General features: G+C 44.3%; 2 protein-coding genes across 3 annotated transcripts in view; one reads left to right on the top strand and one right to left on the bottom strand.

The window, feature by feature from the left end:
* The window catches only part of pacsin3 (protein kinase C and casein kinase substrate in neurons 3), a 34850-nt gene extending 21344 nt beyond the window's left edge, over positions 1 to 13506 (top strand). The window contains 4 exon segments of the mRNA XM_061058710.1: positions 5 to 109; positions 4341 to 4474; positions 5803 to 5975; positions 10935 to 13506. Coding sequence (XP_060914693.1) covers positions 5 to 109; positions 4341 to 4474; positions 5803 to 5975; positions 10935 to 11050 — 528 coding nt within the window. The 3' untranslated portion in view covers positions 11051 to 13506.
* Positions 13507 to 14324: 818 nt separating this feature from the next.
* The window catches only part of LOC132990022 (Golgi apparatus protein 1-like), a 36325-nt gene continuing 22948 nt past the window's right edge, over positions 14325 to 27701 (bottom strand). For both annotated transcript variants that reach the window (XM_061058071.1, XM_061058155.1), the window contains 8 exons: positions 27226 to 27363; positions 20492 to 20615; positions 20247 to 20389; positions 19816 to 19917; positions 19603 to 19710; positions 18351 to 18471; positions 18133 to 18239; positions 14325 to 17779 (listed from right to left, as the gene is read on the bottom strand). In XM_061058071.1, coding sequence (XP_060914054.1) covers positions 17612 to 17779; positions 18133 to 18239; positions 18351 to 18471; positions 19603 to 19710; positions 19816 to 19917; positions 20247 to 20389; positions 20492 to 20615; positions 27226 to 27363 — 1011 coding nt within the window. In that variant the 3' untranslated portion in view covers positions 14325 to 17611. The remainder of the gene's footprint in view (positions 17780 to 18132; positions 18240 to 18350; positions 18472 to 19602; positions 19711 to 19815; positions 19918 to 20246; positions 20390 to 20491; positions 20616 to 27225; positions 27364 to 27701) is intronic.

Here is a 27701-nt window from a genome sequence, read left to right as displayed (position 1 = left end):
CTACCGGGACCTGGGTCAGACCATCCAGGGAGCCAATGACACCGACGATCTCCGATGGTGGAGGAACACCCACGGGCCGGGCATGAGCATGAACTGGCCACAGTTTGAGGTGCTGACAGACTCACACAACACAAACACACAATGCTGACTGCAAACACTTTTGGGACTTTTTTCTTGAACTTCCCTTCATTCATGATTTATCTTGAAACTTCTTCATATTAACAACGGCGCTGAGAAGGACTGTTGTTGTTCTTCAGCGTGAGTTTAACGGACTGAATTTTAAACAGGCTTCAAGTGAAAGACTTGTTGTGTGACTGAGAGCTCTGAGTTGGGTCAGGAATGTCTGAACACACACACACAGACAGACACACACACACACACACACAGACACTTGCAGGTTTGTGTAGTTGTTTGTGGAAATCTACAGATTCCCCCTCAGCTCTGCGGGTCATGCCACTGAGGACAAACAAATATTTACAAGAATTTAAAAAACACAAGAGATTCTGAGAAGCTGGAGTAGAAATAGAACATGGTTATGCAGTTAAATATCATTTTATTTATCAGTATTTGAATGACAGAGAGACAGATCATCTCATCTTCAAAACTCTTAACTCAGTTATGTATCTCTATTTCATGAGACAATGTCAGCTACTCAACATTCAAACGGATTCAGAGTCATCAGAAAATCTAGTTTTCATCTAAAGTCCAGGTACAAAATAGTTTTCATCATCCTCTAATAGTTCTAGGAACTGTTGAATAGCCTCCCCCTAATGCAAACGCAGACAGAAAAAAGTCCTCATGTTGCGTCGTTCTCAGGGAACTCACTAGTGGATAGTTGCTTTTCAAAAAGTCCCCAGAACTGTTTGGTCTGAAAACACCTCATGAAAATAGTTCAAAATACAGACTAGTTAAGACCTCATAATTATAAAAGCATAAACTGACTGAAAAGAGTCGATAAGGTATGACTCTTTTCGATTCTGCAGGTTTATTTGATGGTCAGGTCCTCAGCTCTGCACACCGCTCAAGACGGACAAATATTAACAGATATGAAAAAGAGCTCAAGAGATTACAGGAAGCAGGAGCAGAGATCAGTTTTCTTTATGGAGTTAGGGTGGAGAAATCTCATTTTTGCTTTGGGTTATGTAATTTTTTCATTCAGATATCTGTCTCTAATTCTAGAGACATTGTTCATTAATCAGCATGTGAAACAGAGTTTTCAGTCAGTTTCTGCAGTCATGTTCTCGGTTCTCATTCTTGTTTTCGTCGTTCTGTAATCAAAATAATTCAACGTGCACAATAATTTAAAACACACTCATTACTGTAAGAAGCAGGAACTGAAAAAGTCTGTCAATAATTTTGATTTTGAATGAGGCTACGTTGCTTTCCATGAACTCTCTCGTCCCTCAAAGATGGACATTGATTACGATGAACAGCAGTTCATCCTACGACAATCCTTTTTGTGAATCCAGCCCGAGGATGATATAACCGATAGTGATCAGTTACACTCAGGAATGTCCACACCCTCTCCTCGCGCTCTCTGTTCCTGATTCACCAGAAAGGAGCCGTTGTTTTGGTCCTGTTGTCTTCTGTCTGTGAAAAGATCTGCAGACCCAATTATCAACAAATAATAGAGATACAATCATCTGGATTCCTGCTTCCCTCCCACTCTCCACTTTTATTTTTGGCAGCTAGACACAGACTGCGTGCGTGCGTGCGTGCGTGCGTGCGTGTGTGTGTGTGTGTGTGTGTGTGTGTGTACTGCTTCAGACCTGGATCCTCTGATTTCAAATTTTACAGATGAGTCGACACATCAAACTGAAAAACTGGAGCAAAAACTAACTGGAAAAAGAGCTCTATCAACCTACATCATCATCTCCAGATGTCATATTTTTAACCACATGTAAAAAAAAAAAAAGCTGCACGCTGCAGGAAATGCTTCGTTACGTAAGCTGGACATTTTGCCATGTCATGCCTGTTTTAAGCTTGTAAGCACACATGTACATCGACCCTTACGTCAGCAGTCTAATCTTTGCCTTCAGGAATCTATAAGCTGATTCATTAACATGTTTCTCAAGGAATGGAATGATCTTCTGAACTTTATTCTACTCTGTAGTTACTCCCCTTAAAGGGTTAACCATTTAAACCACGAGATTTATGTTCAGGAATTAAGTGTGTGAAGGATTTTAAAATTGCAGGCAAGTGAGAATGTTCCCATTTGGCATTTGAATATGCATATTATTTAGAGATAGGGTAGGGGATGACATGCGCCAAAGGAGCCACAGGTCAAACCTTGGGCGGCCCACTTGGAGGACTATAGCCTCTGCACACGGGGCGCTCGCACTAACCACTGGGCAATCAGTGCAGAAAATTGTGGGAAACCTCCCTGTGATGACAAAGTGAAGTCTGCGTAGCTTCCCAAGATTTTCAGTAGTTTTAAAACAAGAGAGAGCGAGAGAGAGAGAGAGAGAGAGTTAGTCGATACTGGTGGAAAGGAAAAACTCTTTCTATCCTCTGAGGAATCTCCCAGTGTTCCCACAGCGCTGCTGTCTCAACACAGGCGCATGTTTTTATTTCTGTTTGTGAGGACTCTTCCAACTCTATTAATTCACAACTTCAACCTGAACTCTTTAGCGACATGCCGTGAAGTTTACAAAATGTAAGACTTTAACAAAAGTGAGGATGAGAAGCTAAATGTTCTCTTGTCAACCTTTTTATAACAAAACAAAGTTCATATGTGGGTTTCATCCTGTTCCTGTGTGGATATTCAGATCACACACACACACCTCCTGTAGCAGCTCTAGGTGGAGGTTGTTCTGTGCTCCACTGAGACTGTAAATACCACCTACCTCTGTCAGCACCCTGTTATCATGTCCCTGTGTGTGTTAGTTTTAGTCAGGGTGTGACCCGATCAGACTCCATTGATTATCCCACCTCAGTGTGTTTACTGAATGTTACAATTCACTTAGCAGACGCTTTTACCCAAAGCGACGTACATCATAGAGTAGGTACAACACTAATCCATTCATACACTACCACAGTAGCAGCGTTAGCAGCTTGGGGTTAAGTGTCTTGCCCAAGGACACATCGGACATGTTGCTCAGCTGGGGATCGAGCCTTTCGGTCGAGAGGCGACGACTCTACCAACTTGAGCCACAGCCGCCCAAGACGACTCATTGTTAGGCTCTTGTCCGCTCTGTTTTTGAAGGAGCATCAAAGTGTGAAAGCTGAAAGACGAGGGTGGTTTCACACTAATGACCCGGGCCCAGATCTGAGTCAGCTTGACCCTAAAGTTCTAAAGTTCATTTGATCAGTGTGAACACAGACGTACCGTTATGGTACCGTACTTGGGCACCATGCCTGAGACCACCTCAGGTCTGAGGAAGAGCATCTTGGCTTGAAACGTCACCCGTCTAAAAAAACAACAAACGGGAGCCTCTTAGTGTGAGGATCTTGCTTGCTTTTTATTACCTACTCGGGCACGATTCAAAAAGATAGTGGACCGCTTTAGCTGTACCCTAAAGAGCATCAATAAAAGAGAGTGCGAAGACGAGTGTTCTTTTAGATTTATCTTTGGGCTTTTGTGCCCAATATTGAAGAGCTAGGACAGTGGATAGAGTTGGAAATCAGGGAGAAAGAGAGTAGGGGATTGACATGCAGGAAAGGAGCCACAGGCGGGATTCGAACTTGGGCCGCCCGCTTGGAGGTCCATAGCCTCCATACATGGGGCACTGCTCCACCAGCACCCCCGTGAAGATGAGTGTTTGTGAAGTCTGTTTAAATTCACAACAATCAGCTGTAAGCTAGCTACCAGCCGTCCTACACAAATATCTGCTGACGTGTTTTTTTGTCTCTGTGATCTCGTCACCTTACTCTGTGCTGCCCTGGATGAATTTAGTTATTTCTGTTGAGTCTTGGGCAATAAATCTGCATCTAAATGAGCTGTCGATGCCTGTCCGTGTATTAAGTCTTATGGTTGTTGTTAAATAGAAAGGGGGCAGGTGTTATAAGTTTTAATCTTCCTGCTCCTGTTTGCTCATGAACAGTGTTTCAGTGTTATGAGAAAATATTTTTTGTTGTGTATTATTGTGTTGAACTCATACACTGAAATGAGCAAATAAATCAAATATGAAATGAAATGAAATTTTTTAAAGCGTTTACGTGAATGGCTTTTGAATGAACTTTGACGAAGCACCTGATTGCAATTTTTGTTGATTTTCATTTTTTCTTGCGACCCACTGACCAGTGGAAACCTGGCTAAGACTTTTCTCACAGTTAGTTATTTCTGTTGTAAAGGCTCCTGCGATCGAGTGACACTAAAAACTCTGTGTTTGTGTGTGCAGGAGTGGTCTCCAGAGGCCAGCCGCTCCATCAGCAGGAAGGAGCGAGGTAGAGACTCTGAGGACAACGTGGTCACCCTCACCAACATCGTCTCCTCTGGTGGAGGTGACGTCCCACCCAGTCCCATCATGAGCAGGTAGAGAAAACACCACGACGTCTGCAGGTCGTGTTTGTGCGTGCGTGTGTTTGTTGCCTTGCAGTCACCCTGAGGAGTTCACATCCTGCACACAGCAAACTGTAATTAGAGGCCTGAAAGCTGTCTCTATATGTTTGTGTGTGTGTGTGTGTGTGTGTGTGTGTGTGTGTGTAACAACCAGATTAACCCGCTGTCAAACTCAACCAGTAAGTTTCCTAAAAAGCAGCAGACATTTGGCTCGAAGTCACTAATCCCTTCTTCCCAAAAATCCCTCGGCTGGAGCAAATCTTTTCAAAGTCTTTGGAGGAAAAAAAACACATTTTCAGAAATGGAGGAATGACAGCAGGGGGCCAAGATTAAGATTGAGATTCTTTATTTCCACTCTGCTGGATACGGGTTGTGATCCTCGTATTTGGGTTCACTTCACTGCACCTACTCTTGAGGGAAATTAGGAAAATTGTAGAGGTGATAAAAGCTCACCATTACGACCACGGGCAGAGATCAATGCAAAAAAAGTCTCTTTAATTGCGACACAAGTGGTCAAAACGACACGCATAGGGGCTCACAGTGCACTCACATTATTTTCATTATTTTGTGGTTTAATCTGTATGTATAGCTCCTAAATTCTCATGTGTTTTAATGGCTAAAATAATTTAGCTTTTCACCTTTATTCGACACGGCTCACGAGTCAAACATTTGTGATTTAGGACTTTTTGAGTTAATAAACTCTGCAGTTAAAATGAGTCAGACAATGGGAGGTCCAGACCGCTTCATGAGCTCCTCTGTTCAAACATGTTTCCCCTCTGTGAGCTCACTGTTGTCCCATAAACCAGCTTCAGCAGTCTGCTCCTCACAGCGTGCAGTCCAACACTTTACACACTCTCTTTCCACTTGATGTCCATGGAGATGCCGGCTGCGGTTGCCTGGAGATGTGTGTGAAGTAGCTACAGATCCTCTCGTAGTTTGTTTACACCTCAGTGGGTGCAGGCTGAGTTTAAAGGGATTCTCGAGATGTGCAGTAACCCAGCGAGAACTTAAAAAACCTGGCTGCAGCCACATTACAGTCAAGGAAATATGAGCTTGATGCTGCACCTTTCTTCACATTTCAGGTTTTTGGGGGTTTTTTTGCTTTAAAAATAGAAAATGTAGAACTGAAAGCACAGGATACTAACTATAGGAAGCTTTATTAACGAGGATGTTCACGGGAATGTCCCTGATAGAAGCAGGATTATACTTACCAGTAATTTGTGACGCTGCATTCAGGTACCAGCCTCTGTGTATTTGTGTTTGATTGGCTGTCTTTATGTCTCCTTTCACGTCTCTCTCAGGGTCAAAGATTACTCATCAGACTGGTCAGACGAGGAGAGTCCTAAGAAGGCGGTCAACGGCGTGGGGGAGGCGGGGGACGAGGAGGAGGAGGAGGATCAGGTAGAGGGGGTGCGAGTCCGAGCGCTCTATGATTACACGGGCCAGGAGGCCGATGAGCTCAGCTTTAAAGCAGGTATTAACACTTACTAATGCTTACAGAGGGGAGGCATCACAGGAAGAGGAGGAGTGTCGACTTTCGGTTTGATTCACTGGTTTTAGATTTGACGTAAGCTGTTGTTTCCTGTAATGTACAAAACAAATTTATATTAAATCACCTAAAGTAAAAGCAGTCATTTCACACAATAATATATACTATCACCAGGTTATATAAATTAATCCATTACTTTGATATAGGGATGTGACCATACCTTACAATGTGATTAAAAAATCGATACAAATATGAACAATTTAAATCGATTTGACAAAATATGTACTGCAGTACTTGTTTTAACCAGCAGAGGGCGCTATCTGTTTTTGGCTTCTCTTTAGTCAGCAGGTGAAGAAGAGAGGCATACAGACATGATGAAAACGAGTAAAAAGTAGCGTCGACCTGTAAGGGATTTTTTTGGCCCAATACAGATATCGATATTAAGAAGATGAAAAAATCAGATACCGATATATCGGCCGATATCTTTCTTAGATCTTTCTTCGGTCTGTAGAGATAGATAGATATAGATATAAAAAATGTTTGTGTTGATCCCTCAAATGCAGTTATCAAACATTTGTGGTTAAAGATATATAATAAAGACAAATTACAATATGGGGTTAATATAAGTTAATTTGTTTACTTCTTGGTTAGCTTATTTCTTAATATATATAACTATAAATAATCTGCTGATATTTTTAATTATATACATGTTTAACCTAAATCTATAAACTACGATTGACGTTTGTTTAGTGAAGCATAAAGTAAAATATTTACTTCCTTAGTGTAGTTTTGTAGAAGTACTGTACTGTGTAGGATTTCTTGTCCCATGGTTGTTTTTTCTTTCTTAATAGTTTTTGTCTACTGAAAAAAGTAGGACTTTGTTTTATCACATTAAATTCCCAAAGGAAATGAGTATAAAGAAAAGTATTCTAATGTTGTGACTGTTTTGCACATCTATATGAAATGACAGCTTGCATCAGAACAGGAGTTATTAGTTATTTTACGTTGCCTCGAAGCCTTAAAATCTGAAAAAGCTCCAGAGATATTGGTTGTTATGATTCGCCTGTGATGCCTCGTCCTTCATTCTTCCATTTACACACACTCATGTTGAACGCACAGTTTCTGACATGAGCACTGATGATGAGATGCAGAGAGGACTGTGATGTCGTGTGTTCACACCATGAAACACACTTCATACATCTTACTTCAGTGTGTCAATCAACATCATGATATTTGAGCTGCTGTGAGTGAATGAATCCATCTGAGTCACAGAAAAATCTCAGCTTTTGTTGAATTAATAAAAATAAACGAATGTGAAAGTGAAAGAAAAGTTTGGATTACAAACACTGGTTTTGTAATTAGATCAAGAAATTAACAAAGTGTGAAAATAGACAGTTTTTCTTTCACTGATCATCGCTGAACGCTGTAAAGATGTTTAACTGGGGAATTCCTGTGACTTCAGTCGGATCATTATTACAAAGCAGATCGTTTCTGCATGATGTGTGCAGCTGTGACAGATGTGAAGTGTGAGCAGCTTGAAATCAACTTACGCTGCTGAAGCCTCGGAGAAAATGAAAAGTATTACAAAGCGAAGAAATGAAAGCATACTCAGCTTAACTCTACATTAAAGGAAGAATGTGTGACTTTTTGATCCAGTAGGTGTCGCCCTTCAGCACCAGCATGAAACCAAGACAAACTGCAGTTTGGCCACACCTCCTCCATACTGAAGCCTCCGCTCTCCTCCAGAGACACACCTCAAACCCCTCTCCACTCACATTCACACGAAGGAATTATGAATAAGAACGCAACATAATTAAGCACCATTAAGAGCAAGTTGAATCATGTCTCCTCGAGTATTCATCTTATGTATTAACTTTCATCAATGTAAGCCATCTGGGTCAACTGAGTCTTATTGTGTGGAGTCAAGTCTTAGTAATTTCTTCAACAATTGTAAATATACACAGAATGACCGTGATCTAAACACACTTAAGTGACATCCAAATAATCAGTGAGTATGTTCTTCTTCTTCTTCTCTCTAGTCCTTGACTAAAACATCTTTTATACACAAGGAGAGGAGCCGGCCATGTAAACACGGCTCTGACAACAACACAGCCAGCGGGACTCGAGCTTCTCCCTCATTGTAGACAGTCATGACTCAGAGAGACGTTTACACAGGATATATTTGATTTCTGCTTTATTTATGTGTAAAAAAAGTTGCATATTCTTCCTTTAAATATCCACATTGATGCTTTCATTCTGGTGATATGACACTCTGGCTCCTTGTTGATGAAATGAAAAACTCGGCTTTACTAAATACTTGACTTTTCTCACCAAACAGTTCAGACATTCTTGCTGGAGTAAAACCTGTTGTGCTTGGATTTATCTCCCTGATCTGATAGATTGTCTTCACATCTATCTGAATATCAAGAATGCTAAATTTACGACCGATGGGCGCAGTGTGCTGAGCCGTGCTACTCATCCAGGGTGCAGCTGAAGCAGGAACAGACGGCTTTCAAGACCAGAATAATCCAGCGCACACCAAGGTTTTTCAGATAAACTTTTCACACCAATGTTTTATATATTAATTTAAATTTAAAGTCTATCTGAACAATCCTGGTGTGCAGTGGGTTACTCTGATCTTGAAATCTTATTTTATGTCCCATTCTAATTTGAGGGTTTTATTGAATAATCCAAATCGTGTATCTTCCTTTTTCATATAAATTGAGTGAAGTCGAGTTTTCTAGATGACCCTGTTCACGGCAAAGTTACTCTAAAGAGCTTAAATGACGAAGTGATGATTTGAAATGTCAAACATTAAGCATGAATAACATAACAAGCTCACTGTTTTATGTAATGACAGATTTACAGATTTATTTTCAGGGGAAATGAGCTCTGCAGTTGTTGGTATTATGTCAGAAAACTGTTTGTTGGTTTCTTCAGCTGAACTGAGCTTCACAGATGGACTTGGACTTGAGCTTGTATAGATCTTTTCTCGTCTTCTGACTACTCAAAGCACTTTTACACTGCAGGTCACACCTACACATTCACACACTGATGGTAGAGGCTGCTGTGGAAAGTGACCATCAGTATGAGCTTATCCCATTCATACACCGCAGACGAAGCAGCGGGAGCAACTTGGGGTTAAGTGTCTTTACTGAGGACACGTCGGACATGTGGCTGCAGGAGCTGGGGATCGAACGCCCTGACTTTCAGGTTGAGAGACCACCCGGTCATCCAACTGAGCCACAGCCGGCCAGCAGATGTAACTTTGTCAGTGCTAACAGAGAGGAGAGAGGAGCATTAACTGTTGGAGTCTTGGTTTTGATATGTCGAGGACATCATGAAGACACTCAGTGAAGCATGGACAGCTACATGCAGAGCTGTTAGCCCAATGCAGAAGCTGATATCAGACTTTCTGTGTCCCGGCTGTACAGACAGGGAGCTCTGACAGTCACTAGGAAACATCCATGCTTCTTTTGAAATTCCGTACGAGCATGCCTGTACGTTATTGTTGTTGTTTCTGAGCTAGCAGAAACATGACATCACAAAGGGCAGTAACCCCTCCTCTGTCCTCTGAGTCTGCCTTCTCACCGTAAACAATAGGACATGGAGCGAGAAAGCCAGAGACACCCAAGCCCTTCCAGAGAGGGGGCGTGGTCAGACACCGCTCATTTACATATTTAAAGGTACAGACACAGAAACAGCCTGTTCTGAGCAGGGCTGAAATAGAGGGGTTTATAGACATGATCAAATACAGGATCAGAGTGGATTTAGAACAAGAAACTTCACACACATGTTTTGAGGAGCTCTTAGACTTACTTAAACTGGCTGAAAAGGAGGATAATATGTGGCCTTTACTTTTTGTTCCCCCATGGGACGCGAAAATGAATCTGTTATTATTATGTGAAATGTTGTGTGCACCTCCACTATCTATACTTTATCTTTGTTTAGACCAGTCGCAGTGACTGATGAGCCACCCTGTTCTCAATGCTGCCTTTCTCATCCCACCGGGGTTTGTAGTGTTTGACTTAACACTAAAGCAGCTTTACCCGACAGCAGGGTCTCTGCTCTACTGACTTTGAACCTGGGCTGAGGTGATGTCAAAGAAAGTACCAGGTTCAAGTTACTGTCCACAAAAAATAATGCGTCTAAGAAATCAAGCTGAGCTCTCCCATGACATAGACACTGTAATTACACATGTACAACTCTATGCATTAGTTTTTATTTTATGTTATAAATATATCAAGTGATTGCTGTTGACTAGGATTTCTGCTTCTTTGTATTTCTTTCCTCTAGTGTTCCTTTGTTTTCTATAGTAATCTGCTGCTGTAACGCTGCAATTTCCCATTTTAGGATTCATAAAATACACCTCTTTGTCTATGTCTCTATCATGGAGACGTGCCATAAAGGACATCAAATATTTGTGCAGTGACAGAGCTCTGTATCAGCTCTGGTGGCACGCTGACCCTGAGATCGTCAGGTGATCTAGATTATATCTTGATGTATTATTTTATTCAGTTTTGAATGTTTTTGTACCCTTGGATGACAAACAGTGATGTGCTGTAAATCAAACATTGACCTAAAAGAGGCTAAAAACATCTCTGCTGAGCCAAAGGGTGAGGACCTTTTCCAGTTTGGTGACTGAAGTTTCAGCAGGGGGTAAATTTGCCGCTGAGTGTGTGCAGCTTGAGTCTGTCGTCTGCATGTCTCACGGCGTTAGAGACAGACCGGGTGAGAGAGTTCATGTGACCTGATGGATCCACACAGAGAGAGACTTAAGTTTGGAAAAGCTAAGCCAAGCTCAGCTCTGCTTAACCTGAACAACGACCTGATGACTGATAAACACAGACAGCTCGCCTCTTCTCCTACAGTTGCTGATTATAACGAATGAACACTTCCACCTTTTATTTAATTTAATCTGACTTTCCATCTTGTTCCCTGCAGGCGAGGAGCTGCTGAAGCTGGGGGAGGAGGATGAGCAGGGCTGGTGTAAAGGGCAGCTGAGCAGCGGCCAGGTCGGCCTCTATCCTGCCAACTACGTCCAGGCCCCTGCCTCCTGATGTCCCGCCCCCTCTGCCTCACCTAGCCAATGGTAAAACAACACTCGAGATGCCAGGACCAATCAGAAGCTGTTAGTGCTGACAAGTAGCTCACCCTCAGTGAAACCACCCTCAGTGAAACCAAACAGATTTTGGTATCTGACTGTTAAACTCGTCTCAGAATTTTTTTTCTGTTCTTGTTTGAGCTTCATTTTTTTTAATCCAGCCGGTGGAAAAGTTCACTGGATGTTTACTCAGTCTGAGGTCAATGACAGTTTTGTTTGAAAGAAGCTTTATAGGCAGAGAGGAATGTCTTGAAGCCTGCCAACGTGAACTCACAGAACACTGTAAAAAAAAAAAAAAAAAAAAAGAAAGAAAAGGATTCCCATCGAACTTGGACTGGATGTTTTCAAACTCTAGATTTTGGTTTGCAGCTCACAGCCATCTTTTTCTGATACGTCAGAAAAAGCTAATTTGATCAAAGAAAGACAAAGTGGGAGGAGCTAAGGAATCAGAAGTAACAATCGACCGTGACGGACTGTGACTGGCTTAAACATCCATCATCACATCTTGTAAAAATCTGCTCTTTGTAAGGGAATTGTTTGACACTTTGAGAGAAATGTATACTTCAAGGCTAGCTTATCTTCTCTAAGCAGAAGTTACAGATACCTTCTTTGAGACCATTGACTTTATATAAAGATGGATGACATGTCTCCACCTCCTCATGGTGTACAAAAATGAAGCCAGAATATTCAAAGAACAGTGACATATTGTGCATTGAAGTCAGAGTCTGTTCAGTAGGGAGTGCCTGGAGGAGCCGGGATATCGACGTCCTGTCTCTTCCATTAACCAAACATATTTAAGTTAATAATAAAACATCATAGATCCCTCAGGTGGGTGCAGTTCACAGCAGAATAGATTATTGTGTGGGTTTGAAGCAGACACTAAAGGTCATGGACAGTTTATTGACTCAGGTGTTTATGTTTGCTCTCACTGCACTCAGCACTGCAACAATCATGACTCCTTTCAATAGCATTAAATAAGTTATTCAAAAAAACACTAGAGAAAAAAGCTCCCTAAGAATGAGCTAGAATAATAAAAGTAATGTTAGAAAAATGTAATGTGTATTTATATTTTTGTTTGACCCATGTCCAACATGTTGGCATAGAGGAGGCGGGTTTACGACAAACTGCAGCCAGGCAGTCAGAGGAGCTCTGACTGTTTTGGCTTCACTTTGGAGAGCTGTCATGTGGTCCATCTTTTTATTCGGTCTGTTTCAGAAGGTAAATCTAGCTTGTCTAGGCTCGGCTTTTGGCTGACCGTTTCCTTCTTTCTATTCTCTATGCTAAGCTAACTAAGCTAAGCTTACCAGCTGCTGATTGCAGTCTGTTTGATGCAGGGATATGAGAGCGTTCTCAAACTTTTCTCTCAACAAGAAAGTGAATAAGCAGATTTTCCAAAATGTCAATCAATTTTTCTCTTTGAAGTATTCTCATCAAAGAATAAATCAACTACATACATTGAATAAACTTCTTCTGTTTAGGAATTTAAAATACTTTTTGAGTGGCTTTCAGTTTAGTTTGTAAGGTTGGGTCATCTAGTGGTCGTCAGAGGAACTGCAGCCTCTTCATCATTGCTCAGCTGTGGTTGCTGAAAAACAAGAAAAAAACAATGAAAGACTGAACTTAGTGCCTTAGTCAGTGAGGCTGGAAATGTTACACAGCGCCGCCCTGCTGTCTGACCCGGGAATTACAGCTGTCTGCAGGGTGAACACCTGCTGATCATCCCTTTAAAAAAGAAAGTGAAACCTCTGTTGATACCTTGACTTTAATGTGTAAACTTGGATTATGCATGCAGCATGTGATTGGCTGTAAACCTTTTCATGCCCCTCCCCCTCCACAATAAGCTTAATGACAGTCAGTTTCACTTATTTTGTAGATTTTTAGGTGCGACACTGAATTCACTTCCTCTCCTCTTTTGATTCTTGTTTTTTAATTGCGATAGCTGTAAGTTTATAATAAGTCTTTTCTTTTCAGAATGGTGTACTGTAAACTGTTGCTACCTGTTTCTTTTAAACTTTTTTAAGTAGCATTTTTACTGTCAACTTATTTCTCCGTAATCTGTTACCCTTTTTTGTTTTAGAGATCGTCTTTCTTTTTACCGAGGCTGGGAGAGAGAAAAGTTGACTGTAAGCTTCAGGTCATTTCACCTGTGGATGGTGGTTTGTTGCTGGTCCAAGAGAACTGATTGTGTTTTGTCTGGTTTGGGGATTTTCCTGTTTTAAGTTTGGTTTTGTGAGGGACCCTCCTCTGCTCTGCTGATTTAGAGCATCGCTAACAGCTAAGCTAACCCATGTAGACTTCCAAGTAATGAGAGATAATTAATGCTATTGTGCTGCTCCTTTGATCCTTTGCTTTTATTTCTGTGTACAGAACATAAAGTGGGAAGACATAATAAAAAGCTTTCTGCAGCTGGAAGTTTTGCAGACTTTATTTTGTTCATATGTTATGGAGTATTAAGTAGGAAATACTGACATCTTCTCCTCGTTTTCAACCAGTTTAAATAAGTCTCAGAGCTCCTCAAAACATGTGTTTGAAGTTTCTTGTTCTAAATCCACTCTGATCCTGTATTTGATCATGTCTATAAACCCCTCTATTTCAGCCCTGCTCAGAACAGGCTGTTTCTGTACCTTTAAATATGTAAATGAGCTGTGTCTGACCACGCCCCCTCTCTGGAAGGGCTCGGGTGTACTTGGTCTTTCTCGCTCCATGTCCTATTGTTTACGGTGAGAAGGCAGACTCAGAGGGCAGAACAAACACCTAGCTGTGGGAGTGTCACCCACCTGGGGGAGGGGCTACTGCCCTTTGTGATGTCACAAAGGGAAAATCGCCAAACGTCCTGTTTATAGCACACATTTTCTGAAAAGTGGAGCAGGCTAAAGACGGAGAGAATGGACTTTTCTCATAATCGGGGGGTTTGTAGACAGACACACATTAGTGTTAGAACAACATGGTAATGTCCTATATGTGACCCTTTAAAGTCATCCCTGGTTCTGAAAGTAAAAATGGATCAGATCATGAAACTAAAATTAGATGAGATGGTCACTCCATGCTACGTCTGTTTGTCTTTGGTTGTTTTTTTTCACCTTGCAGCCTGAACTTGGATAAGAACATAAGATTTTTTTTTATGATTTCAGACCCCGGGAACCTCATTAAATATGCTCATCAAACAATTTGTATTTTTTGCAGACCAAACAGTAGGTACCTCAAAAAGAGAAGTCAGCTTGAACCAAAGATATGAAAATCTGCAGACAGTTTTATTAAATTGACAAATCGTATTTGTACAGCAAAATCAAATCTCACGATGATGAATCTGTTACGTCTTCGTATTACATGGCATAATCTGAAAAGAGAAAATAAACCTGCACATTGATAAAGTTTGTACACGTAGAGACCGACGTACTAAACAGGTTATGACAGCTGTGTTTGATCGCTCTGATTGGACACCGTAAGTCAGAACACACATACAGGAACAGAAAGGTTGTTTAGATGTTTTGACTTGGCGTCAGGTCGAAGACGTTTCCTTTGAAATGATCTGCAACCTCAGCTTTAACTTCTGTTACTCAGCGGAATTATTGTGTACATGCTGCACACTGCTCATTAGTGGGATTTTAAATCATTCACATGTATAAATATAAAACCAAACCATAAAAACCAAAAGCAGCAAATCGACGAGATGAGAGCGGCTAATTGTCCAATCAGCTGTTTGCAGATAAGCACCTCAATGCAGGTTAGACGTGCATCAAGTTAAAGTGCAAAATTAAATATTCAAAAACTAGATGAAAAAATCAAATAAAAAAAAAACAAGTTTATATTTAAAGTAACAAATCATTCGCTTTAAAAACAATAATACACTTGAGGCTCGAATGTCGGGAACAAAATGTGGCAAGGGATTTTGTATCTGGGTTTCCAAAACAGTTGATGGCATTTTATTGTTATGTTATAAATTACTAAATATTGAGTTCATTTAAAGGCAGGGTTGGTAATTTTGTCCTGATACACCTTTTTAAGATTTTGGTTGAAATTGTCTTTAGGTCCTGACAGACATTAATAACTCAGGTGCTCTGAAAAAGGAACAAAGAAAATCCGTCATCTGTATCAGTTGTAAGCCTGTAAAAACTTCGACCAATGTCTGCCACGAGGTACCAATCTGATGAACCAATCACACGCCTCCCTGTCTCCCTGCTCGCTCTCTACCTCTTGTGTGCACAAGCCCACACTCAGAGTACATGTAAGTGAGGGGGCGTGGCTTTAGAGGGAGCACAGAGGGGAGGGGGGGTGGGTGCAGACGGAGCACTGAGGGAACGCTACTTTAGAAATCCTGCTAGTTTTTGAAAATTACCAACCCAGCCTTTAAAAATGATCAGCAGATTTTGTTCCCCTGGCAAAAGCCACATACAGTTTATGTGATATGTACATAAAAATAAACATCTGGTTTTTAGTCAGCTCTAGACTGGTATGTCTCCAAACAATCATTCATAACAACGTTGATCTTATCGCACTCACTGTTCCACTATTCTAAAGCTGCTCTCTGTGTTTTATTTGTTTGAAGCTTTGTGCTGGACAGGATGTGTACGCCGAGTTAAGACTAGCGCAAACACCAGAGGCCGGGGGAAACAGTCCAAACAACGAACAAAAAACACCTCCAATACTTTTAAAGAAAACTGTTTTAGATGTCGTATCTATTCATATCCAGTGTTTGAAACACGGACGTAGTCTCAGTGACATCATGTTGTTAAACAGCTGAATGATGGCGGTGGACACAATTCTACCCAAATCTTGTTCAATCTAAAAACAAGGATGTGGAGCTGAGATGGGCCTTAAGGCTCCTGGGAAACAGCTACAATACGCCCACCTGTCAGTCAACTCAGCCACACCTCTAATTATGCAAATTTACGGAAAAACGGAAAAACCCCTGTAGAGTTTTTACCAATAAAAAAGACTTGAGCTGTTTTAGTCCACAATGCTTCTTGAACCAGTCTGTTATCATGTTTATTCCTGCTGTTGAAATGGATGTTTTAATATTTGCTCTAATGGGAAGTCCTTGCCCTTGGAGGCAGCCTCTAGTGGAGACTCAAGGAACTGCGGTTCTTTTTGCATTTCAGCTTTGGCTTCATTTTTCAACTATGCCTGTTGATTTCTTTCATTTCGAAGGTGTGATGACCTGTGCAGACCACAGGAAGTCTCTGCTCCCAGCAGCTGTTAGCAACAACATAAAAAAGAGCTGATAATGTTCTGTGTGGAATAAACAGCTGTGGCTACTTCAGACCGAGCCTGGCTTGCTGTTTCCCCCTGCTTCCAGTGTTTATGCTAAGCTAGGCTAATGCCATTTCAGTGATTTAATTTACTTCTTAGCCCCCTCAGACAGTCGTTGGACTCATGTTTGCACTTCATCTGCAGCGTGTTCACATACAGGATTTTTGTTAGCTTAAATGAGCCTTAAAAAAAAAGTAAAAAACAAATGACAGTAAAGCAAAAATATTCAGACCTAAGGCAAAGCATTTCAATGGTTGAGCAGCTGAGTGCAGGTTAAAGAGCGGGTTTGAAGCTCTTCGATGCCATCATTCATAAATAGAAATCAAAATAATTCACTTCATATGCAGAGATCACCAGCTGTATTCAACATAAGTCTCATGTTTAAATGCTATATCCATATTATAATAACTTACACGGTCACAAAACAACTAAATAAAAGCTGCACTTGCAGGTTGCTGAGTTATAAAACGAAGCCTCTGTGTGTGTTATGTTGTATCGTTAAAGGCAACAGAGAGCGGGGGGGTCAGAGGACGACACAGGACGAGGTGAAAATATCCGAACTATCTTTACAATCCAAAACATGAGGAGCTGGACCAAACGTGTAGATCCGTACTTGGCGATTTGGACGTAAAACTTGTACACCAGTGAAGAAGGTGAGACTTCATGGTTGATGAGGAGAAGAAGAAGAAGAAGAAAAAAAACACCACAAAATTCAACTTAAAAGTTCTCAAGACTTAATTTAGCTCCTTGTGCGATTCAGGCAGCCGCAGTCACTTTAAAAGCTGCTCTTCATGCTCCAGTCTCCATTAAATATCACAAAAAAGCATCGGGATCAACCAGGGGGAAAGCAACCCTAACCTCAGAAGCAGCAGCCCTCAGTCACTTCATTTACAGCGCTTATTTAGAAACTTAAAAGATGCCGGACCACCTCACATTCGACCCGACCGAAGTCATTGGCAAAAGCGGATACTTTGTTGGGAGCAAAGATGATAATCGAGGAACAAAGGCTCCAATCAGAAAGTCAAAACTCCCCTGAAAGGTTTGGAGTATTTGTGGGGGATTCGGGGCCATTTTGCATTTGATGCAAATATTCAGCAGCAGCCAATAAACAGAAGAGTTCCAGATGTGGGCGCTGGCGTTGGCACTGTGCAGGTTGGCTGGTTACAGACCGGGCATCAGAGAGAAGGAGGAGGAGGAGGAGGAGGGGGAGGGGGAAGAAGATGAGGAAGGTAGAGGAGGAGTCTTGTCTTTATCGAGGGCTCGTCCTCTACCGGTCCTTTAATTCTCTCGTCACTCGCTTTGTGATCCGACCGCACAGCAGCCCAACCAGAAAGAGGATGCACACGCTCAGTGCGATCATGAGGAGGATGTAGTTCTTGGAGGGTGATGTCATCACCTGGACAGCGAGGTCTGAAAAGCCCTCTGCTGGCGCCACCTGCAGGAAGGAGGGAAAGGTTACCGAGGCAGCTTTTTTAGCCATAACTGTGCCATCAGAAAGTTTCCATCCCTACAGGATCTGCAGAACTTTGTTGATCCCCTGATTCTTTTATTTATCACCATCATCAGATCATCATGTCTGAATAGAGCAGAAAGACAAGTGATCATACTGAATGAGGGAGTGGAGCTGATCATTCTTCAGCACTGAAGTTTCACCTTTCCGCCCCAGAAGTTATACACTGTTAAGTAAACATTTGCATGCCTGAAAACAACAACAACAACATGTGCATTTTGTGTAAACGTGTGCTTGACCCATCGCTCTCAGTGAAAATGTCTCCTCCGGGTGTTTACCTTTGCAGCGTAGCTCCACATGTCTATGCGGTCTTGAAGTCTTTTCTTGCACTCGGGCTGCAGGCGGACTCTCTTGTCTTGTAACGCCTCCATCAGACACGACATCTCTGTGTGGTGAGAGGGAGCAGCAAACAAACACAAGCTTACACAAATCCGTCTCGATAAGCTTGGAAACGTTGCTGAAAACACATTTGAATGTTGCGAGTAAAAACACCCACGTCGTCCTCTGCCGGGTGTGATGGCGGCACAGTGGTGTTTGAGATCCAGAGCGCAGGCTGTGTGCAGGACCGGGTCCACGAAGATGTCCGCTTTACTCTCCTTCAGCATGTTCAGGACCTCCTGCAAACAAACAGAAAAATAAAGAAGGGAGGAAGACGGACAAAACAAGGTTTAGTTTCTGCATCATAATGAAATTCTTCCTGACCATGAGCGAAGAGAGGCAGAGCTTTGAGGAAGTTTAAAAGGACCACCAATTAGGGAAAAGATCATTCTAACCCAGAACGTCCAGCAGATACGTGTGCCCTGTGTGTCCGCTCTGCTCTGTTACAGCTCAGTGTACCCTCGTCCATCAACACTCACAGGCTGTGTTCTCAGAGCGCAGCACAACCGGACAGCTGGAATTCCCGCAGTCATTTTACAGATTCACTTGCAATAGTGCGAGATAATATTATGGATGTTGTAAAAAAAACCTATAAAACCATTTAAAACAAAAAAAATAAACACACATACGGTCATTGGTCAGTGTTTTTTTCTTTTCTGTGGTAATATGGTGCACCGTGCTCCGGCATCCGGCAAAAATAGGAGCTGAGGCGCAGAGCAGTGGAGCCACAGTGGAAGCACACACTAAGGTTTAGGAAACAGTTTCCTGCAAAACTTTTTCCCCCTATCTCAGAAAAATGTGTGGATCACTGAGGGACCACACCTCAAACACCAACATTTCTGTTAGTTAAAGAAACATTTATCCTAAAGTCCAAAGACACCTGATCACGGCAGGAGAGGAGAATTACTCCAAATGTATTCTGTGTTGATACTAAAACTGCCTCGTCTCATTAAAACATTGACAATGTCACCTGTAAAAAAAAAACATGTTGTAAACCTGCTCAAGTAGGCGTCGATTAGATTATGATACAAAACAGAAACTGAAACAGTCAGCATCAGTTGATTGAAGTTTGAAGTCATTTTTGAGATTGCCATGGAGCCCAAACCATTTCCAACCATCCACAGAAAGACTTTCTACTGCTTTATCAAGAGAAAGTCCATCCATTATCTAATCTGTTTTTCCCCGTTGGGGTGTCGTGGGGGGGCTGGAGCCGAACCCAGAAGTCATTGGGTGAGAGGCTGGAGGGTGCACCTTGATGAACTGGTCATAAGTCAATCCCAGGGCATCGAGAAAAAGTCCCACAACACGATACTGTTCGGACAAATGATCAGTAATAAGTGCGCTAGATGGAGAAGGTCTTAAGTATTTACCTTTTTACAGGCCTCCTGTTTGATTTTAAGCAAGTTGACCTTCAGACACTCCTCCACCTGACCCGTCTGCTCCTGAGCCGCTGCCTCCTCCGCACACAGCCTGGAGATCTGCAGGAGACGAGGAGGAAGTTATAATCAAGTCAAAAATGTAAGGAAAAGAGGTAGTGTTTTTTGTCAGTGTGTCTGTGTGTCTGTGTGTGTGTGCGCGCCCACCTCGTCTGTGCAGTGTCTCTGCAGCTGTGGGTCCAGTCTGTAGTCGAGCGCTGACTCCTGCAGAATCACTCTGATCTGGTCCTCACAGTCCGGAGACAACCTCTGAACCAAACCGCAGCCAGAAAACACTCAGTTTAAGAAGAGAACCTTTGGTGTGTCAGAACTCATTCATCTTTTAGACGCTTTATGTTTGGCTTTAAGAGGAAAAAAAACTCATCCATCATTCATTTTAGGAACCAGCACCAACTTTATATGACCCCAATAAACATGATATTTCTACACATTTATCTGCAATATTTAGATCTTTCAGGTTAACTCTTCCTTCATGACCTCTTGATACCACTTGTCATACTGTCATCTTCATCTTTTATTACATATTTGGTCTCCATTAGAGTTTTAGGATGCTGATTGGGATGTATTCCTGGACTTACCTGGTCGGCATATTTGAGTTTGAGGCAGGCGATGACCTGACCCTCCAACTCGCTGTCATCGCTCGCCTTGTTCAGGATCGGCTGGCAGAACTTTGGGATGTCAGCTCGACATGCTTTTCTCAACACCGGGTTCAACCTGTAGTCTGTATGAGGGGGAGGAGGAGGAGGAGGAGGAAGGCTCGTCAGCGAGGCGAGGTGAGTGTGTTGAATGAAATGAGGTCCATGTTAGTGAGCGTTTAACTGACCTGTGTTCTGTGTGATCTGTCTCTTGGTGATCATCTGTTTACACTTTGGGTCCATCAGCTCGCTGTTCTTGTTCTGTTTCAGACACTGGAGGACGTTTCTGGCGTCGGCTTCAGTACAGAAACGCTGCAGGAGACAGTTTGTAAAGGAATCAACAACAAAGTTCACTTTCATTTATTGAGACCTCTGACATTGATAAATGGACTTGAGCTTGAGGGTAGCTCGATTTACCCTATTCATTATCTCAAAATGGAATGCCGCCTTTTTTAAGATTTATTTTTGGGCGTTTTGTGCCTTGTGACGGGGTCCTCTGGCAATCCACCCGAAACTTAAAAACAGGCGTAGTCGCAGACTGTAAGTGAAGTGTTTTTATTTTCTGCCGGCCTCCCAAAGTGCAGTGATAGATATTTACAAACATGAAAAAATGCAAAAACAGAAAACCAAACAAACAGCAAACAAACGGTACTTCCAAAAAAAATGAACTCTCGCTGTAACATGTTACCTTCCCTGTAACCATCCTCGACTCCTGAAAGCAGCAAGCAGCCATCTTTTAAAAGCAAGAAGCCCCTCCCACTGGGCGTTATGAATTGCATAACATTTTACACAAAACACACTTTCTCATGAATGAGCAATTTATAACCGGTTAAATTCATATGGTCTACTCATCACTAAATTACCCATTTTCATCCATATTTTATTAACACCTCGCTAATGTATCTGTGGCGATACATTGCAAACAAACATTTAATTACCCAATCAATCACGTGATTACCAATGTGCGCCCCATCCGCCTATTTAGAATGCGGAACTGGGCCCACTCTGTTTGGCACCCAAACGGGACACAGCGGCGCGCATGAAACGCACCAACGGTAATACCACTATGACTATATATATATATATGTATGAAACCAAAAATAGAGCTCTCAAGTGTGCACCCTTAATCGCGCTATGAAACTGAGAGGGAAAGGAGGATGATGGTGTGATTTACTGTATGATTATAGGCGCACTGGCAGAGGGAAAAGTTTGGCGGATGTGTGTGTGTCAGCGTGTGTCAGTGTGTGTCAGTGTGTGTCAGCGTGTGTGCGCTGACTGCAGTTAGTGACGGAGCCGCTCCGTCACATCATCCCCCTCCTCCCGGAGGTTGACGATGTGCGCCAACCTGGAAAGGTAGTCAGCCACCACATTGGACTTTCCCGATCGGTGTCGGATGGTGAACTTGAACGGCTGGAGTGAAAGATACCATCTGGTCAGGCGACTGTTGTGGTCCTTCATTGAGTTGATCCAGGTCAGAGCTCTGTGGTCCGTTTCAAGATCAAACTCCCGTCCAAGTAGATAGTACCGCAGACTTTCCAATCCCCACTTAATGGCCAGGCCCTCCTTCTCCACCGTGGAATACCTGGTCTCCCGTGGCTGAAGCTTGCGGCTCAGGTACAGAATTGGATGCTCTTCTCCTGGATCTCCTTGGGCCAGAACTGCTCCAAGACCAACTGCAGAGGCATCCACCTGTACCAGGAATCGTCGGTTGAAGTCTGGACTTTTGAGAACAGGGGAAGAGCACAGGTGGGCTTTCAGGGTGCTGAAAGCTGTTTCGCAGTCATCTGACCAGGTAACAGGATTTCTCTGGTCCTTGCTGGTGAGTGCCGTGATCGGTGCAGCAATCGTTGCAAATTGGGGCACAAATCTCCTGTACCAGCCAGCCAAACCCAGGAAAGACCGTACCTCCTTCTTGGTGCGAGGTCGAGGGCATTTCTGGATAGCTTCAACCTTATCCACTTGAGGTCGCACCTCTCCTCGGCCCAGTAGGTAACCCAGGTACCTTGTCTCTTGCCGTGCCCACTCACACTTTGAGGGATTGAGGGTCAGCCCAGCCTGCTGGATTTTCCCAAGAACCAGGGACAGATGTTGTATATGATCTTCCCAGGTATTGCTGTAGATGACCACATCGTCCAGATAGGCGGCGCTGCAATGTCCACAATCCTGGAGGACTCTGTCCATCAGTCTCTGGAAGGTGGCGGGAGCTCCATGAAGACCGAAGGGCATCACCGTGAACTGGAAGAGACCAGCTGGTGTTCGGAACGCTGTGTACGGTCGGCTCGACTCTTCAAGGGGCACTTGCCAGTACCCTTTACACAGGTCCAACGTGGTGATGAACTTTGCTGCTCCAATCTGTTCCAGCAGGTCATCGATCCTTGGCATTGGGTAGGCATCAAACTGAGAGATGGAATTGAGTTTCCTGAAGTCAATGCAGATGCGGAGGGACCCGTCCTTTTTGAAGACGATGGCCACCGGACTGCACCACTCGGAGTTGGATGGCTCGATCACACCCAGTCTGAGCATTTCTTCTACCTCTTGTTTCAGTTTCTCCACCAGATTTTGCGGGACTCGGTAGGGACGTTGGCGAATTGCTTGTCCCTCTTTCAGTCGGATGACATGCTCAACCACAGTGGTTTTCCCTGGATTGGCAGCAAACAGAGAAGAAGCCTCCTGGAAGACCTGCAGAAGCTGTGATGCTCGTTCTGGGGCCAGATGTACCAATACAGGAGAGACAGGCGTTGCTTGAGTTTCTGGACCTGTCTGTTCTTCTTCCTCAAGGTCCACTTCTCTTACCAGCAAAGCCATCCCTGTAGAAGCCACTGGTCGCTCCTTCCACTCTTTGAGAAGGTTGACATGGTAGGTCTGTTTCGGTCGTTTCTTCTCAGGATGGTAAACCTCATAGGTAACCGGGCCCATCTTGCGGGAGATGGTGTATGGGCCTTGCCATTTTGCCAGGAGCTTGCTGTTGGATGAAGGAAGAAGCAGCAGAACTTTCTGGTCAGGCTGGAACTCCCGATGTCGAGCCTGTTGGTCGTACCAAGTCTTCTGACTCTTCTGGGCCTCTCGCAGATTGACCTCTGCCTCCTCCTGGTATTTAACGAGTCGCTCCCTCATCTCTAGCACAAACTGGATCACCCCTCTGTCGTTAGTAGTGGTTGATGGAGCCTCCCAACCCTTACGAAGTAGATCCAAGGGTCCTTGTACATCCCAGCCATACAGGAGCTCAAATGGAGAAAAACCTGTCGAAGCTTGAGGAACCTCCCGGTATGCAAACAGCAGGAATGGCAGCCAGCGATCCCAGTCCTTCCCTGTGTCGTCAACAAACTTCCGGAGCATCCTCTTCAGCGTCTGGTTAAACCTCTCAACCAAACCGTCTGTCTGTGGGTGGTATGGCGTGGTCTTGATTGCATTAATGCCCAGCTGCTTATAGAGGAGCTGCATGAGTCTGGAGGTAAAGTTGGTCCCCTGATCAGTGAGGATCTCGTCTGGTATTCCCACCCTGGAGAAAAGCTGGACCAACGCACGTACTACTGCTGGAGCAGTGATGGTGCGAAGGGGAAAAGCCTCTGGAAACCGCGTTGCATAATCACAGATGACCAGGATGTACTGATGACCTCCGCTGCTTTTCACCAGAGGGCCCACGATGTCCATGGCAATCCTGCGGAATGGTGTGGAGATGACAGGGAGAGGCTGCAGAAAAGCTCGGTCAGATTTGCGGGCAGTGCATGTTTTCTGGCATGTAGGGCATGTGGTGCAATATTTCTGAATGTCGGTGTCCATGGAAGGCCAAAAAAAACGTGAACTGACACGGATGTAGGTTTTGTGGCGACCAAGGTGTCCTGCCCATGGGAGTGTGTGTGCTAGGTGCATGACAAGGACCCTACAACTAGCTGGGATCACAAGACGTTTGTCTTCATTACAAACACAATACAGCACATCATTGTCAACAATGAACATCTCCTTCCCCACACAATCCCCACTGGTGTCCTTGACTACTTTGGCAAACAATGGTTGCAAAGTAGCATCTTCCCTTTGTAACACTGAAATATTGTCAGGCACATTCCACATGTCATCACACAGCACAATCTGTCGGTCTGGTTGAGCTAGCTTTAGCTGTTTCTCAAAGCGTCGCTGGCGACGGGATTTTCTTGGCCCCTTAGTGCCACCCTCACACAGACTACTGTCGAGGTCTGGGAGTGGTTGGACACCAGCTTTCGCTTGGGCTCTGGTGATTACAGGACAAGACAATTGCACATTCAGTTCTCCCCTTTTTCCAGAGTCACTTTGCTCTGACAGTTCTTTATCCTGTAACAAGTCCATTAACACAGGCAAGTCCCAACCCAAGATGGCATCAACAGGCAGATGCTCTACAACCCCAACAGTCAGTAGGTAAGATTGTTCATCAATGATCACCATTAGTTCAGTTTTGGGATAGAGGTGCCTGTCTCCATGAACACACAAAATGTCCGCCTGCCTGCGGTAGTCCACACTGCCTACTGGCACCAGAGCACTTTTAACCAGCGACATGTAGCTACCTGAGTCTAACAGGGCTGTCACGCGTTGACCACTGATGGTAACAGTTTTATGTCGCGTTTTCACCTCCATGTCAGCCTGGGGGCCCATTTCTGACCGGGGTGCATAACAAGCGCCGGTGACCTTAGCTTTGCGTACGGGACACACAGAAGCTTTGTGGCCTGGCTGCTGGCAATAGAAGCAAACAAGGTCCTTACCCGATCCTCGTTGGTTTGGGGCAGAGATAGTGTCACCTGAAGGTTCTTGGTGTCTCTCTCCCCTTGTAGGTCGTGACTGCGGATGCTGGAAAGCTGGTCGGTGGGGTAGACTGGTGAAACGTGGCGCTGGTGCATTGGAGACACGTGGAGCTGGTACACCTCTCCGGGCATTCAGGTACTGTAGCGCCAGCCGGGCAGCTGAGAGTCCCTCGACTGGCTCGTGCTCCTTCACCCAGGTCCTCACCTCCGTCGGAAGTACCCGGAGTAGCTGCTCCAAGACGACGGCTTCCCCAATCTCCTCCTTGGTGTGCTGCTCGGGCCGGATCCAGCGTCGGTAGAGTCCCTTCAGGCGGTGGTAGGTCTCGGTGGGGTTCTCACCAGAGGGCACAGCGGTGGCACGGAACTGCTGCCGGTACGTCTCTGGAGAGATGTCAAATTTTATGAGCAGGGCTGCTCTTAAGTCAGTGTAGCAGTGAGCCATCTCCTCATCCATCGCAGTGTAGGCCTCCAGTGCCTTACCAGTCAGCAGTGGAACGAGGCGGCAGGCCCACTCACTCTCTGGCCATTTCCAGGTCTTGGCAATTCGCTCAAATCTCAGCAGATAGTTCTCAATGTCTTCCCCCATCTGATATTGTGGAATTTTGGGGTCTTGGTAGGGCCTCCACTCTGGCCTCGGCTGTTCAGGTCGACTGCTGGTATCCTGCGACGGAAAAGAAGGATACTCAGCTGCTGAATCCTGATGTCCTCGCCGGGGTGCTGGGGTAGGCAGCTCGAATCTTGGGCTGCTCGCAGTGGCTGTACTTGGAGTTGTGACATGGGCTGGCCTGTTCTGCCCCCGTGGTGCAAGAGTCTGTCGGGACTGGGGCCCTGGTTGATAAGGCTGCTCGGGCCCTGGAAGAGAAGCCCTCAGGCCTTGGATCTCTGCCAACAGGCCCTCCTCTCTCCTTTGCTGTGATGCCAAAAAGTCTCTCATCATAGCCACCAGTTCTCCTCCTGCTTCACCTGCAGACACTGGGCCTTTAGGAGCTGCTGGGACCTGCCAAGGCCTGTACTCCTCATCGTCCTCCTCTGTCGAAGTTGCCACTGTGTCCCAAGCCGGGTCAGCCTTGGCAGCCGCTTCCTCCAACTGCTCTCGCCGCTGGGACCGTAGTCCTGTGCGCTGCTTTTGGGGCCGGATTAGCTTCTTGCGACTAGCCATCCCACTTCTGACACCATATGTGACGGGGTCCTCTGGCAATCCACCCGAAACTTAAAAACAGGCGTAGTCGCAGACTGTAAGTGAAGTGTTTTTATTTTCTGCCGGCCTCCCAAAGTGCAGTGATAGATATTTACAAACATGAAAAAATGCAAAAACAGAAAACCAAACAAACAGCAAACAAACGGTACTTCCAAAAAAAATGAACTCTCGCTGTAACATGTTACCTTCCCTGTAACCATCCTCGACTCCTGAAAGCAGCAAGCAGCCATCTTTTAAAAGCAAGAAGCCCCTCCCACTGGGCGTTATGAATTGCATAACATTTTACACAAAACACACTTTCTCATGAATGAGCAATTTATAACCGGTTAAATTCATATGGTCTACTCATCACTAAATTACCCATTTTCATCCATATTTTATTAACACCTCGCTAATGTATCTGTGGCGATACATTGCAAACAAACATTTAATTACCCAATCAATCACGTGATTACCAATGTGCGCCCCATCCGCCTATTTAGAATGCGGAACTGGGCCCACTCTGTTTGGCACCCAAACGGGACACAGCGGCGCGCATGAAACGCACCAACGGTAATACCGCTATGACTATATATATATATATGTATGAAACCAAAAATAGAGCTCTCAAGTGTGCACCCTTAATCGCGCTATGAAACTGAGAGGGAAAGGAGGATGATGGTGTGATTTACTGTATGATTATAGGCGCACTGGCAGAGGGAAAAGTTTGGCGGATGTGTGTGTGTCAGCGTGTGTCAGTGTGTGTCAGCGTGTGTCAGCGTGTGTGCGCTGACTGCAGTCAGTGACGGAGCCGCTCCGTCACATGCCTTAATTGTAGAGATGGGACAGTGGATAGAGTCGGGAATCAGGGAGAGAGAGAGTGGGGAATGAAATAAGTATTTTTCTGTGATGACGACTGTTTGCATGCCAAACATTAATCATCAGTGCTTTCCTCCCCTGCCCTCCTCTGGGTCACCTTGATCATCTGCTTGCAGACTCTCATCAGCTGATAGTCGAGCTCGGGGTCGCTCATCTCCACCTCCTGCAGCCTGAAGATCCTCTGATGGCAGCGCTGACTCAGCTGCTTCTTCTGCTCCTTCAGACACTCGATCATCTGACAGAGCAGCAGGGAGGGAGAGAGAGAGAGATAGAGAGAGAGGGAGAGAGAGAGACACAGAGAGGGAGAGACACAGAGAGAGGGAGAGAGAGACAGAGAGAGAGAGAGAGACACACAGAGAGAGAGAGACAGAGAGAGAGACACAGAGAGAGAGAGAGAGAGAGAGAGAGAGACAGAGAGAGAGAGAGAGAGAGAGCGAGAGACACACAGAGAGAGACAGAGAGAGAGAGAGGGAGAGACAGAGAGAGACACACAGAGAGACACAGAGAGAGAGAGAGACAGAGAGAGACACAGAGAGAGAGAGAGGAGAGAGAGAGACAGAGAGGAGAGAGGAG

Source organism: Labrus mixtus, chromosome 1, assembly GCF_963584025.1.
Source record: "Labrus mixtus chromosome 1, fLabMix1.1, whole genome shotgun sequence".
Taxonomy (NCBI): domain Eukaryota; kingdom Metazoa; phylum Chordata; class Actinopteri; order Labriformes; family Labridae; genus Labrus; species Labrus mixtus.
The sequence above is the reverse complement of the archived record's forward strand: the minus strand, read 5'-3'. Positions and strand labels throughout refer to the sequence as shown.